At 45.9% G+C, this 15,987-nt stretch overlaps 1 protein-coding gene across 3 annotated transcripts in view; it reads left to right on the top strand.

Annotated features, from left to right (window-relative positions):
* The window catches only part of LOC111855047 (protein kinase C and casein kinase substrate in neurons protein 1-like), a 55,350-nt gene that overhangs the window by 30,776 nt on the left and 8,587 nt on the right, over window positions 1-15,987 (top strand). For all 3 annotated transcript variants that reach the window (XM_023833652.2, XM_023833651.2, XM_023833653.2), the window contains 4 exons: window positions 10,305-10,431; window positions 12,831-12,987; window positions 13,969-14,204; window positions 15,333-15,488. In XM_023833652.2, coding sequence (XP_023689420.1) covers window positions 10,372-10,431; window positions 12,831-12,987; window positions 13,969-14,204; window positions 15,333-15,488 — 609 coding nt within the window. In that variant the 5' untranslated portion in view covers window positions 10,305-10,371. The remainder of the gene's footprint in view (window positions 1-10,304; window positions 10,432-12,830; window positions 12,988-13,968; window positions 14,205-15,332; window positions 15,489-15,987) is intronic.

Raw genomic sequence — 15,987 nt, forward strand, 5'->3', positions numbered from 1 at the left:
TACGGCCCAGAGAGACACAGCTTGTTCCTTTGACCTCCCAGTAATATGAGAGCCTCTGTTGATATCAGCCTTCAAAGCTCCCCTGAGCAGGAACCTTAGACCAGTGTTTCTCGACCCGGTCCTCGGGGATCCCCGGACACTCCACGTTTTTCCTCCCTCCCAGTTTCCCAAACCTGGGATGGAGTCTCCATAACCGCCTTAGACCCCAACCCCCCCAACCCCCCCTCCTGCACACAAACACAAGATTGTTTGCCTCTCAATGTGGGGACTTTGTATTACCTCTCCCGTTAAATGTAGAATATCTGCATTAAATCTCATAAACACACAACCTTTTTATAAAAAAAAAAGTTGGAGTAGTGCTTAGTGTCTGCTGATTAGCTGAAAAACATCCTCATACACGTTATGTTTCGGGGTTTCAAAGGAAAACGCGAATATGCAGCCTTACACAGGGATTCCAGAGATGTCACGTGCCGCCTGAGATGGTCGTCTTCTGTGCGCTTCCTCCTCTCCGCCTGTCCTACCTTGACCTCAGGTTGCTGCTGCTGAGACCAGTGTTGTGGTGAAGGGTGAGGGGAGGGGGGTTGGGAGTGTTGGTCTCCAGGTTCTGTCACTCAGCCTGACCAATCAGCAGAAGCAGGCAGGCGATTCTGCTCCATTGGCTGGACCTGGCCAATCAGCATGCCGTCACGCGATCTCTCTGTGCCAGCGCAGTCTCAGGTCATCCCCAGACATGGCAACCGCGCCCCCCCCCCCCCCCCCCCCCCCCCCCCCGCCATTTTCTTCTGTCTCCCCCCCCCCCCCATCCCCATATTTCTCTCCCCCATCCCCTCAGTGCAGCTCTGCATGAACCATTCAAGCAGAACGTTATAGGATTATGCGTTAGGCCACTGAAGAACTCACACACACACTGTCACACACTCACATATACTGTCACACACACACACGGACACTAATAGACACTGTCACACACTCACACACATGCACACTAACACACACTGTCACACACTCACATACTGTCACACACATTGTCACATACACACACATTCACACACCACACATGCACACACACTCACTCACACGCACACACAGACATGCACATGCATACACACACGCTTGCACTCATTCACTGGCTTCTGCGCACACACACACACACACACACACGTCGCTGAGAGTGACGAGTGGGCGACTGCAGCGGCCCACATTATCTGCAGCACAGATGGGCTCTCGTCGAGGCCAGAGCTGAGCCGTGAGATAGCAGCCGGACACCGGTGGGTGGGACATGCTTCAGAGCTGTACTCTGCTCCCCCCGGCCTGTGAAGGATCGCAGGCAGGTAATCCTAGGGACTGCACTCATGTCCTGTGCACAGTGGTTGCCCCCCCCCATGGTGAATCTGCTTGCCTGAGTCTGTCTTTCTCCCTTTTTGTCGCCCCTCCCATGTACAGCTCTGGAATGAGCACATTTCATAAGATGGCTCTGCATTCCCTGAGCCCGTTATATAACAGCAAAAAAATAATCCACTCCACAGCGACGAGGGCTGGTTTAAGGGGGCCGCATCAGCCAGGGGAATCGACCGATGCTCCGAGGGGGGGCTTTGAACGGTAATGAGCTCCCTGCGCCCTGCTGAGCTGAGACTCGCAGATGTCCACGCTGGCTTTAGCTCACGATGTCAGGATTTTTTTGCCTAAGTCCATCGTGTACACTTTCTCTGTTCGGTCAAGTCAAAGTGGACGGAGGAGGTTCCAGTTCTTGCAATTTATTCTATACAGGCTTTTATACAGGGTAACCAATTATGTCTGAGGTACTATAGGTCCTAATGTGAGAGAAGCTCCATGCTTTGGCAGTATCTACTAGCTGTGCCATTAGCCACCCCAGGGCAATGTTGTATCTGGGGGGTAAATTCTCCTAGTGATGCAAATCTTGGTTAATATATCCTGTGCCGGGTTACTTGTTAATGGTAACCAGGCTCCACAAACTGACCCGGTAATGGTTTGTGTAAAATTAGCCCAGTCACCCAGTAAATACAAGTGAGCCTTTGCGTGACTGTTGTTAATCCTCCCATATACATGAACAGGCTCCAGAGTGCATATAAACAGGCCTGACTGCTAGTGTTAAGTGGCTTTAGGAACATAAATCGATGCTGCTGTCCCCCCGTGTGCTAGTATATATAAATTAGTCATATTGTCAGCGTTTAGTTCTTAGCAAATGAAAATGAGGTATTGATTCCAGGGGGAAATTCTTTAAAAGCTGACACCTGCTGGTCCCCAATTGGGAATCGATCCCAGGCCACATGGTGAGAGCATTAAATCCTGACCACTAGCCCCCCCAGAGACTCCCTGACATAAAAAATATCATGAGTTCCCTGTGTTTGTTATTTAGATGCAGTGGTTGGTCTCCCAGTGCACAGCCATGGTAAAAATGAGGAGATCACAGCACATTTTCTTGTTTCACTCATTTCTCAATTTATGCGTGTGCGTCTGTGCATTTTATATATATATATATATATATATATATATATAAAATTCACAGACGCACACGCATAAAGTCCTGCTTCTAGGAGCCTGATACGAACTGTCCTAGCAGTGCATTTCACACCTGCACTTAATGTTTCCCATTCCTTTCGAAGGTCACTTGATGTCATCCCGCGATTCATCAGGCACTGTCAGATAAGTTGACAGTCACCTCTGGCATTAGAATGTTGCTTCTGCCCTTTACCTGGCTGGTTTCTGGTCGTTCCGAGTGTCTCCTGCTTCACCTTGTTCTTGTGCTGCTGTCTTATGAAATTTTGAACCTGGAAGCAACTTGCTGCTCAGCGTAGCTTCTGCCAGCAGAACCACAATTAAACCTGGATTTAAAAATACAGATTTGTTTAAAAATATAGAGTGATCTCTTTTTCCTGTTTTCCCCAGCTGTATATACAGTAGATTTGTCATAGTGGTCATTCACTTAATTAATGGATGTAAATCCCACGTGCTATTTGGTCTCTTACTGTATGTATATATATATATATATATATGTATGTATGAATCAGTCATACTCCCCTAGTTTCCAGTTAATGTGTCTTCCTGTTATCTCAGTTATCCTGGGCTTCCCTGTACAGTGTTGGAGTGACAGACACTTCCAGTGATTTGATTGGATAACCAGGGCATATCACAGGAGGCCAGCTTCACACAAGTCCCGCCCCCAACCACTCTATGACCACTGTTGTCAGTCAAGCTAAATTTAGCTTTTTGTTTGCTACATGGTCCTGCACACACGTAAGGATTTATCATTCTTGCTTCCTGTCTCTTCCTTTGTCACTTTCTATGTCGCAGTTAAAGCTCATTTCATGCAATCGACCCAAATAGTCACGTGACACCTTTCCTTCTTCCATTCACCCCATAAATTAAGGCTTCCATTTGTCTCCCACATGTCATTCTAAAAGGAGAACCCCCCCACCACCACTGAGAATCTGGGATCTGACTCGCTAAGGGGTTTTCACGGGCTACTCTTAAGGAGACATGGGGGTACAAACATATTTCTCAAAGACCCGCTTATAGTGTGGGTACTGGCTAGGCAGGACTCAACAACATGGCCGGCAGCTTTGAGGAAGAATGGGGAAGTGAATTCGGGGAGGATTTTTGCGACCGGTTTATGCATTTGTTTCTACGGCGGGGCATGGCAAAGGGGGGGATGATCCACGGAGCGGCTGCAGCAAGAAGGGGTTCATTACCAAGCAGAGCAGAACCTGAAGGGGAACCACAAACTACAGGGACCACGAGAGGTCAAAAACAAAACAGGAAAATTATGAACAAACTAAAGAAACCACAAAATAAACACAACAGAACAAAACAAGGAGCAGGACTAGGAAAGAACCATATCTACTATCACACAGTAATGACAAAGGGCGACACCTGTTGGCCAAGTGGGGACAAGACACGTGGAATCGGGCCAGATGGGCACCAGTCCTGACATTTGTGGGTTAACTGGTACCAGCCATCCTTTCACTCCAACTGGTAATGAAGTAGATTGTAACTCAGTGTTGTATCTGTGCTCCACTGACGAACGGCAAAGGAATGCCAAATTGTGTAAAATGTGTATATATTTGACAAGTGACAAGCATAAAATAGCAAGGTATTCTACATTCAGAAACGCTCAGATGGGAACCTTTGTGCTTATATTTAGTTTCCGTTGTTTGCAGTTCATTGAAGACACATGGGAGCGTCTCAATGGTGCAAACTAGCCTCAGCTCAGCTCACTCAGGACTGAGATATACACCCCGTCCTGGTGAAACAGAGCAGTGAAAAATCCATAGTGAAAATAATCATAGGATACATGAAAAGAAATCTGCTCTACAATTCAGTTCAGTTCAATTTATTTTAACGTAGCTCCTTCTTTCACGGCAGTTGGCCCAAGATGCTTTACATGAGTTTGTTGTAGTATATTATTACATAATTTATACAGAATAATACAACAATGGGGAAAAGGGAAGACAAAGAAAGAAAGAAAGAAAGAAAGAACGAACGAAAGAACAAACACCCCTCCATGTGACTGAACCAAGACTCCAGCTTGGACATGTGGGAAGACAGACCATGGATGGTCTACACATGCATTGACACATTAATAGACATAGGAGATCAAAATGGCATCTACAGCAGCACCAGCAGCCATAGTGTCTGTGATCTGAATTTACGATGCAGCTTGTAAACTTGTAGTAATTCTTTTAGGTAGGCGGGTGCTAGACCTTTAAGTGCCTTATATGCTTATATGTGGGAGAACTTTGAAGTCAGTCCTGAACCTAACAGGAAGCCAGTGTAGGGCAGGGGTTGTGTGTTCAAACTTCCTTCGCCTGGTGACGATTCGAGCTGCTGCATTTGTGTTTAATGTGCAGTGTATGTTCCCAGATAGCAGAGTATTACAGTAGTCTAATGTACACCCTGTATAGCAGGAATTCACACTCATTAAATATATCTCATTATGTATTATAAAAATGTGATTATTACTTAACGGTCCAGTCTTAGATCTTCTGTAAGTATCAGGGTAGCGATGCTGTGGTTCTACCCCAACAATCGGCTTCATTCACCGTATGTGTTCATGTAGCAGAGTCTTCATAGGTGTGGTACAGTGTGTATGCTGTAGTTAGAGCAGTGATTCCAAATACGGTCCTCGGGGAGCCACAGACAGTCCGCGTTTTTCTCCAGGAACTGGGAGGGAGCAAAAATGTGGACTCTGGCATGAGGCTTGGAGGGAGCAAAGATGTGAGCCGACTGTGGGTCCCTGAGGACCCGACTGGGAAACACTGAGTTCCTGAGTCACTGCCTTCACCTGCTCCCCCGGCACGGCACTAGCGGGGGGGTCAGCCACACATTTATAATCACTTAAGTACATTTACACGTTTAGCAGACCTTTTTCCTAGAGCAGCATACAAGCAAGGCAGGTAGTACAGTGCAGTCATTCAGCTCCGGATGGGCTAAATGGTAAATTATACAGTAATTATACAGTGTGGAAAAACTGGAAAAAGAGCTCGCCTTTCATTTATTTTATTTTTTTACCCCTTTTGCTGTCTGAAGGCCTGTAAGAGCCTGGAAGGAAGAGCCAAGCCCTCCTCATTAAAGGTGCAGAGTTAACAGTCATTCTGCTGTGCTCGCTGCCATTTCACTCGTGTAGAAACAGTGAGATCTTGCGTTGGCGTCCCTTCGTGTGACATTTACACGCGCGTAATAACAGGCATTCCTCCTTGGGATTCCTTCATCCGAGATGAAGCTCCAGGCCTGTAATGAGGATTTTCCGGTCACTGGGGCCTTGGTGGGTGGTGGTGGTGGGGGGGGGTGCTTGTAGATGAAGGAGCAGGTGAAAATGTCTGCTGTGCTTTTGCACTGATGCGGAAACAGGTGGTTGAACCCACTGCATGTAATGCTTGATGTGCTCTGACTGTACAAACAGCATCTCAGCTGCATCTTGGTTTGAAGTTAAATCCGTCATAGGTCATGCGATTAAGAGCTATGACAGGACCAAAGGTTTTTCATTTGCAAATTTGTTATGTGTTGTCGTTTCACATTGTTCTGCATCACTACTCCTAGTGCCTTACGAATCCATCCTCTCGCTACACCGTCACGTTCCTGCACTGATGCCCTTTTCTCATTGTAATATGTTGCTTTGACAGATCTTCACTGCACCAAACCACAAGACCGCCTGACAGGCTCACGCAGTGAAGGTTCTCCATAATTCTATTCAAGTCTTTCTGACTCAGGATTTCTTTTGATTCGCAAACAGCAGCACTGATGGTCGGGCTGGTCAGATCCTTATCTTGATAATGGGTTCAACCCTGTCTCTGATCTTGCATTTGTTACCAGAATCAGGGCCGGTCAGTGCAATAGGCGACATAGGCAGCTGCCTTGGGCTCCAGCTTCTGAGGGGGTACCGATGGTCATGCTTGCCTAGGGCACCGCGTTGGTTAGGACTGGTTCTGACCAGAATACTCCATGGCATAATTACAGAAAAACGCATGTCTTCTGTCACAGTTGGACAGGGAGTCTTCAGGACAGGCTTATACTGATTGATTCTTGTCAGAGGATTTGATTATATTCTTGTATCTCAATCAGCACCTCCCCTGGATCCCGAGATGGGTAGCAGTCGTCCATGACTTTCAGTTGCCTTTTAAGGACTTTTTGTTTTCCTTCCTGGGCATCTGGAAGATTCTATGGCTTGGCTGCACGATAATCAATTTAATCATTGTTGGTCTTTTGTAGGCGCATTCTTCCGCACAGCTGTGACATGATCACACTGGGATCTTAAGTGTTTTGTACCTTTGTCAGGCCCTTTGAATGCCCCCAGTAAGTCTCTCAGGCTTCCCCCCTCCAAGAAAGACTTCCCTATCAAAATTTCCCCCTCGGCAGAATGTGTTTCCTTCTGTTCTTTGCTTGCAAAAATGGCTCCGGGCAATAAGATTACAATAACAATCAGATTCCTCTGAAATTGGAATTGCAAGCAATTCTGTAATGTCGTGGAGCACGTCAGGACGAACGTCAGGACGCGCGTCTGACTGCGGCTTGAGCTTAAATAGCGACGGCTTGTCTGAATGCAGCGGTTGTGTGCGTGGGATTTGTTGTTCATTCTACACAAAGGTCAGCCATTTTTCATTGATTAAGCCAATCTAATGATTTTACAGACCTTCCCTAAAGCACAGCTTTCATCCCAGGCACACAGTGTGCTGCTATTGCTTTTGAGCATCGTCAATAACATTAACTTCCTAATAAATGAAAATGACTCACAGTAACAGTATAACGGTATGTGCAATGATAACAAGCGTGGATGTCTGGGAAAGCACAACCCTGCCTCATTAATAATAATAATAATAATAATAATAATAATACATCGACATTATCTCTAATCAGTTTTAAATAAATGTACATAAAATTACCCAGAATGCACAGTAGCTCCAAGGATAGCTCCTTCACAGGTTCGGAGTTTAAATTCTGACTCTGCACTGTCTGTGGTGTTTGTATACTCTCCCTGTACAGGTATGTCTGCGTGGTGTTTGTATACTCTCCCTGTATGTCTGTGTGGTGTTTGTATACTCTCCCTGTATGTCTGTGTGGTGTTTGCTTACTCTCCCTGTATGTCTGCGTAGTGTTTGTATACTCTCCCTGTATGTCTGCTTGATGTTTGTATACTCTCCCTGTATGTCTGCGTGGTGTTTGTATACTCTCCCTGTATGTCTGCGTGGTGTTTGTATACTCTCCCTGTATGTCTGCGTGGTGTTTGTATACTCTCCCTGTATGTCTGTGTGGTGTTTGCTTACTCTCCCTGTATGTCTGCGTAGTGTTTGTATACTCTCCCTGTATGTCTGCTTGATGTTTGTATACTCTCCCTGTATGTCTGCGTGGTGTTTGTATACTCTCCCTGTATGTCTGCTTGATGTTTGTATACTCTCCCTGTATGTCTGCTTGGTGTTTGCATACTTTCCCAGTATGGAGTGGGTTTCTTGTAGGTTATCCAGCTTTCACCTGTAGCCCAATAACATGCAAATAATTGATATATAAACTGTCAACTGAGCAGGATTGTGATTGTCTATGGTGGTCTGTGTATGTACCCTGTGATGGACTGGCATCCCACCCAGACTGTACCCCTGCCCTGTGCCCTGTGATGGACTGGCATCCCACCCAGACTGTACCCCTGCCCTGTGCCCTGTGATGGACTGGCATCCCACCCAGACTGTACCCCAGCCCTGTGCCCTGTGATGGACTGGCATCCCACCCAGACTGTACCCCAGCCCTGTGCCCTGTGATGGATTGGCATCCCACCCAGACTGTACCCCAGCCCTGTGCCCTGTGATGGACTGGCATCCCACCCAGACTGTACCCCAGCCCTGTGCCCTGTGATGGACTGGCATCCCACCCAGACTGTACCCCAGCCCTGTGCCCTGTGATGGACTGGCATCCCACCCAGACTGTACCCCAGCCCTGTGCCCTGTGATGGACTGGCATCCCACCCAGACTGTACCCCAGCCCTGTGCCTTTAGCTCCCTGTGTTTTGCTGCAGGCCTCCTCTGACCCTGACTAGAATAAACAGGTAGAACATGGGCGGATTGCACAGAATGTTCCAGCTATACCGACAGCTTATAGAAGAAGCATGTTACCATTTCCCTTCTAAGAAAGTTTGACTGTCACCCATATCATACCATAACTCACACCTTTACAGACAGACACTATGCAGCACCCGTCAACAGGAGATGCATAAGATACAATCACAGAACATAATTTAACGTTTGGGTGAAGGTTACAAAGTTAATGAATCAATTCATTATTATATAAAATCCATGTCAGCTCCTGGAGAACAAGCTAATACACTCACTGTAACAAACACAACAGCTGTGAGCACTGAGGCTAAGGATCCAGAGGACGACCGTAAATAAGAAACTCTGCATTTCCAGCACAGGAGGCACAGGAAGAAACCTTCTAAGCTGTTGTACCTTTTTTTAAAAAAATCCTTAGATTCCCTGAGTTGAGAAAACATCCAGCATTTTACTGAGGACCCCCCTGTCCAGTTTTGGTCAGGCAACTGTTCAGGTCAACTAAGACGTGGCAGTCGCCAAGGGTGATGGACCAGAACAATAATGAAGAGTGAAATTTGATCCGGGGAAACAGAACCGTATGATATGGGGGTGGGAGGGAAGAACAGAGACCTGTGGGACAGATGGAAATAAAAGACACCCATTCCATTCTAAATTGGGAGGAAACAGATACACGAAATCCCAAATGGATTTCGGTTCACTGGGGACAGCAGCCGAGGGAGGGATCTGACAGGAGGGTCAGAGTGTGTTTACTGGAGCGAGAGCATCAATGCTGCATAAGGATTGGGGACGAAAAATAGGTGAAGTGAGTGAACTGTCACCTGACCTTATGTCCATGCCCCCCCCCCCTCCACACCCCACTGTACAGAGTGTCTTCCTTGCGTCCAAAAACACAAACATGTCCTGTTTCCCATCTTTCTGGTGTTAACAGCCATGTTCGCAGTACTTACTCCCTCTAAGGGCCCGTGCAGGGCTGAAGATCAGCCAAACACCTCTGTTTGGCTGCATTTGTTTGGAAATTCACCAGCTGTCGGTCGGCTCCCGGGCACGCTTTTGGTTTAAGGCTCACGTGGGTGTGAGTCACACACTTGGGCTTTGGTATCATAGCAACCAAAGGCACACCCACCCACTCTCCTTCAGCACGGCAGCGAGGCAGATCGCCGGCCAGCTAACGTAACCGTGGTTTAGTTGATGATGATGTTAATTGTGCGGTTTGTAACAGGGTCGTATAAGGAGTCCGGCTCACATATATAAAATATGGTCAGTATTAGTTTGTTTCTGTTCCTGATGAAATGACTCAGCATTTGAAGGATCCATTTCATTTTCTGAGCTATTCTCAGTATAGTTAGACTCAGGAGATCTTCCAGTTGCAGGGTCATTTTAGAAGCTTCTTTGATGTCTTTCAGCAAATGTGTCACCTGGGTTCAACTGGGATCACTCTGGCTGAGAAAAGTCAGATCTATATGAGAATCTGAAAATTAGGCTCATACTTCAAGAATTGTTCATCAAATTTGGGTTGGCTGAAAAGGCATGATCTGGAAAGAGAATGTGCTCCATCCCTGACTTGTTTATTTGGTATTTTGCACTGCAGCTGATGTTTGCTCTGCAGGGGGTTAGCACAGGAAAGGCTAACGAGATGCTAACATGCTAGTCAACATTTAAATAGAAATAGTTTGTGAACCTTTGATTTGCAGTGTCTCGTTTGCCTGGATCGCCTACATTTTAATGGCTGCTGTCCTCCTTCCTCTGTCCCAGTGCATGAAGAGTCTCGCTCCATCCCAGACACGTCCAGCTCCAAGCTCGCGCCTCCACATCCAGGAAAATGTCCGGCTCCTACGACGAGTCCGCTGGCCTTGAGGAAGCGACAGACAGCTTTTGGGAGGTACAACCGTGCCGCTCTTACCACTGATAAGACGCCAAGCTTCCTTGGGTAGCTCCGTTACTTGTTCAGAAAGCAGGACCTGCAAAGCTAACTCAGGTATAATGGCGGTGCAGGCAGAGGGTGTGTAGATACCCTGATGGTGACTGCTGTCCATCCATCTTTAAATCGCACAGCATCAGAAACAAAAACACAATAGTGCAAATTCTGGGTTGCAGACCTAAAGGCTCTTGAAAGCGTTGGTCTGTTAGTATTTCTGCTACCGAGAACAGATACAAATCAACTCAGGTAGCATCTCAACAAATCTAAGAGTCTCTCCGCGTCACTCAGCTTGCTTTTGTCTTATGTGTGAAGGTGGGTACTGGAGCAGGAAGCCAGGTGTGACATGGGCCAGCCGTGAGCTGGTGGGGACTGTCACATCTCATGACGACGTGGGTGAAACACTCACATTCACCTGCGCATGTCTATGTATAACTTCTGTACATGGTGGTTTTGATTAACTCTGTCCAAACATGAAGAAGATTTGCTCTACTTAAGAATTAACCAACCCCCAATCTATCTGTGTTAATATCCAACAGGTTGCTGTCTTTCTGCTGAAGGACCAAAACTGTGGCTCTTTTTGGGTTCCTTCTCCTCTTTGGAGCATCAGCCATGTCTCTTAGGGCCTCCTTTTTGATATGAAGAATATGCTATTTAAAATACATTTTACGTTAGAGTTAAAAAGAGCTAATTTAAGCTAAATTTATTGAAGGACCTTGGCTGTTATCATGCAGATATATCAGAGCATTGGAAGCTTTCATACTGTAATATAGCATATCAGGGCATAAACTGTTCAAGTTTTATTGTTACATGGTCTGAGGAATACAGTGAAATTCTGCTGTCACAGTTGCAGGGGAGGGGACATGGTGGGGCAATAGGAGAAACAACAGTGCAATAAAGGACAAAAGAGCAGTGCAATGAAAGACAAGACAGTGCAAGACAAAAGACAGAGCAATGTAACTGTCTTGAGAAGTTTTCATGTGTGGATATTTTGGATCCCGATCTGTGGCGTTTGTTTATAGCTCAGGTCTGCCTCCAGAGGTTTAGGTGAGAACAGCAGGCAGGGCGCTATTCCGTGGGTCTACCTCCAGCTTTCTTCAGTTCTGCTAGTTATATCATCTCTGCTTAGTCAGAAAAGCATATTGTAGATTATGGGGGATCGAGTACCCCCTCCCCGAAAAACGTGCCCATCAACGTACTTCTCGCTCTCGCAAATCTTCTTGCATTTACATGAGCACCCATCACTCTCTGCGTGGTGCTGCATAAACTGGCACGTCTGCTGAGGGTGAGGTGGCGGAGTCGCAGGGATGGCCGAGTCGCAGGGATGGCCTTAAGGTGGCACTGAAACGGAAGGGGCCGGCCAGCCCTGAGGATCCAAGCAAATGCAGCACTGCAGAGTGACTTGCTGATTTTGTACAAAGAGCATTTCATTTGCATCAGTACATGTTGTACTAAAAATGTGAAATGGGGGGTGTGGCCATCTCAAGAAGGATAATCATGTGACTGGGGTTGTTTGCATTGATTGGCTGTGTCTCAGCCTTTTTCATGTTTTATATGCATATAATTATTTGTTCTGTTTTTTTCTCTGGACTTCAATTTGTGTGTCAATTATAACAATCACTCCACTGTTTTTTTTTTTGCTCACCATAATGGATGTTTATTGTTATTTTCTTTTCCCTTTCATCTCTGTTGACACCTTTCTTGCGTTTTTTTATCTTACATTGATACTTTATTGACCCCCTTGGGGAAATTGTCTTTACGCCTCCCACAACTTGCTCTTTGTAGAGTAAGCTGCCCAAGAAGGGCAGCCACTTGTTGGGCTGCTCAGGGAATTAGGGGGGGTTGAGGGCCTTGCTCAAGGACCCACAGACATGCTGAGGCTGGGTTTGGACCGGCGACCTTCTGATTACAGGCACACAGGCTTAGCCCACTGAGTCACATGCAGCCCCCTGCAAGGGAAACCCTGTATCTATAATATTCCCAGTCACATGTACAGTTCACAGAGTTTTCATCTGATTTATCTTGGCTAGTATCAATATTTTATCTGCATATTTAAATCCTTGTTTTGTTAGCACAAAGCTCTCAAAGCAGATTTAATAGATTAATTAATCGACTGATAACGCTGGTTTATTTGGTTTGGGTGGGGTTAAATGTGCCATTTCTCAGTCACAATTTGACCACAAAATCGATAAGATGACTGTAATAGCCCTTCTGATATTAGACTGCCGAGCAGCTTAATTTCCTTTGCTATTTTATTGGTTCTCTGGTGATTATGCTCTTTCTCGCTGTGTTGGTCTATGCGGCCATCATTTGCCTGAGGCAATGAGTGGGCTGTGCAAACGGCTCTTTCCCGGCTTTGCCAGGTGGGGAACTACAAACGCGCAGTGAAGCGGATTGACGACGGCCATCGCCTGTGCAATGACCTCATGAGCTGTCTACAGGAGCGCTCCAAGATCGAGAAGGCCTACAGCCAGCAGCTCACCGACTGGTCCAAGAGATGGAAGCAGCTGATTGAGAAAGGTGGGCGTGGCCACTTTTAGCTGCCTGCCAGGGCAGGGCTTGGAATGAAGTGTGCATTTCTGAAATTTCCACTATCTGTGTATTTTGCCAATTTTTTTTTTTTCCTATACTGAAACGGAGCAAACTTTACTACTTTACTTGTAGTTTACAAGAAGCATTATCTATAGCAGGGTTTCTATCCTACCTGATCTCAGATAGATAGTAACTCATCAGGTAGGATAGAACACCTGCCAGATTCTGGCACTCCAGGATTAGGGTTGCCTACTCCTGATCTATAGGGTTAAAAGCCTCTTCCATCATTAATGAATTTATCTTTGAACTGCTTCTCCTGATCAGTGTTACAGTGAGACCTGGGGTGCATCACTGGCAATTCCAGACACGCAAGTCAGAGATGCCAATTAGCCTAACTGCATGTCTTTGGGAGCAAACTGAAGCACCCAGAGATAACAGGGGGAGAACATGCATGTCTAAGCAGAGAACAGAGGCGGGATTCAAACCCCCAACCCTAGAGGGGTGTGGCTACAGCACAACCCTGTGAACCATCATGTCACCCTCTTTTTAATGCCTGTATTCATATATTCATATTCAAGATGGAGTTTCTATACTGTATATGGTTTATGAATAGGGGGCGTCAGGTGACTGTCAGGTGACTGTCAGGTGACTGGTTCTGCTTTTCCAAAGAAACATTTCATGCCATATACATGTATTTAGGATATATTCTCTCTCCTTTGAGCCTAACAACAATTATGTGTCTACAGATGACCTTGGATGAATATTCAAGATAATTAAACAGCCTTGTTTGTAATTAGCTGCAGGAAACAGACTGACCAAGGAAGGATTCCCAGAATTCCTCCAGCTCATGCTAGTGGCTGACATCGGCAAACGCTCTCTGATTATGTTCGACGCTGTTGTGACTTTTGTATGTTATTCTGCCTTTTGGCTAAACTGTCAGCCCATGTGTCACACTTGCACCCACTCCAGGGCCACAGTACGGCACAGTGGAGCGCGCCTGGTTGGCGATTACAATAGAGGCGGACAAGGTAAGCGAGCTGCACCAGGAGGTGAAGAACGGCCTGCTCAACGAGGACTTTGAGAAAATCAAGAACTGGCAGAAAGACTCCTACCACAAACAGATGATAGGTGGCTACAAGGAGGCCAAAGAGGCTGAGGAGGGCTTCAAGAAGGCCCAGAAACCCTGGGCCAAGAAGCTCAAGGAGGTGAGAGGGTCAACGCTTTAGCTGCAGGATGTTGGGGCATCGCTGACATCATGGCCTCAAAGTCATCTGTAAATAAAATAGAGGGTAACACTTTACGGGACGTGGCACAAATGATGTGGTATTATGCTATTGCTTGTGTATTAATTAACTACAAACTAAGTTGTATTTACTTACTGATCTCATGTTTGTTCATCATTAATAAATCATGACACACCTTTTATCTCAAGTAGCGACTATATTTGTTCATGATTTGTTCATGATTTGTTCTTCGGTAGCTACTGAGTTACTACTAAGTATTTGTGCCCCGCCAAGTAAAGTGTTACCAAATACAGTGTTCTAGCTTTATGATACAGCACACATAGTGACATGCTGCACACTACTTGTGAGCTAAGTGGAACCAGATCTTAACAAAGATTCTCTGTTTGCCTGAGGACATCTGGGTGGGAGTCGTGCAGCTTAGAGTAGAGAAGTCCATTCTACGGTGAGGCTGTTAAACCGCAGCCTAATTGGGTTTTCTTGAGTAATTCACGGCTAATCCTCTCACAAACTAGCACAATGAGGTTTCTGTAAAATCGCCCTGATGTAATACAGTCAATGAGCAGAGTAGTGCTCAGGTAACAGAAGCTGGGGTCTGTGAAAATGCCCTCTTGGGAACGTAGCCATCTTACTTCATCTGCCCTCGTAGACATAAATCCCTCCAAATCAACTGCATTGAAATCTTGGTGTGAGAAAGAAATTAACTGATTTGCTTAAGGTTTAGGCACTTTGGTACTTCTAATACTGAGCACGGACTTTTTCCAAATATTGATTTGTTTTTCATTTGTTTGTAGGGGGGCTTGAGGGTATACTTTATTTATAGGAAAACATTTAGTCACATTAGATTACTGTAATAAAGCAAACACAAAATCAGCAGTAGCTTTGCTCATTTATTTATTGAACTTCTTGTATCCATACAACAAAACTATGCACCATTTATCATAGTTAATTTTTCTCTGTGAATTACTGAGGGCTCTGGTGGGTGTCTATAGCCAAACCAACGCAGACAGTGGATCCCCTGGAGTTGAGGCTCAGCGATTGCATTAACATATCAAACGACCTCGCGGTGACGTCACCTGCTTGCCCGTGTAGATGGAGGCGGCCAAGAAGGTCTACCACATGGCCTGCAAGGAGGAGAAGCTCGCAGCTTCCCGGGAGGCCAACAGCAAGGCGGAGGCGTCTGTCACCCCGGACCAGCAGAAGAAGCTGCACGAGAAGGTGGACAAGTGCAAGCAGGATGTGCAGAAGGTGGGCAGCCTGGGGCAGGTATAGCGTGGCAGCAAGCAGAGTTACCGCGGTATTCCTCGTGTAAAGTCGCAGTCTCAAAAAAACCAAGCAGTCCATACGACGTTTTACTATTTATATTAAACTGACTTATAATCAATTTATTCATTCATCGCTGCATGTAAAGAGCCTTATATAACTGTCATGGAAGACTATACAAACAACATGGAGACCTTGTGCAATGGGACAAATCCTAAGGACCAATTAGCATTAAGGTATAAAGAATATCTGTTGGGAAAGCATATCAAAGAGGTGTTACATACCAATGCAGTGCAGACTAAACGAATATGAGAACCAGAGTCAACCGAAATGAGAGCCACCCAATTGCTTTAAAGGTGTTTAGGCTTTAGAAAGCCCAGTCCTTTCTATTAGACCTTTTATTAAATAATTGGTTTACAACAGGTTATGCTCTCTGGAACCTCCCTCTGTGATGTCACCATTTTGTCCTTGACTTGGTCACCTC

Source organism: Paramormyrops kingsleyae, chromosome 8 (genome assembly GCF_048594095.1).
Source record: "Paramormyrops kingsleyae isolate MSU_618 chromosome 8, PKINGS_0.4, whole genome shotgun sequence".
Classification (NCBI taxonomy): Eukaryota; Metazoa; Chordata; class Actinopteri; order Osteoglossiformes; family Mormyridae; genus Paramormyrops; species Paramormyrops kingsleyae.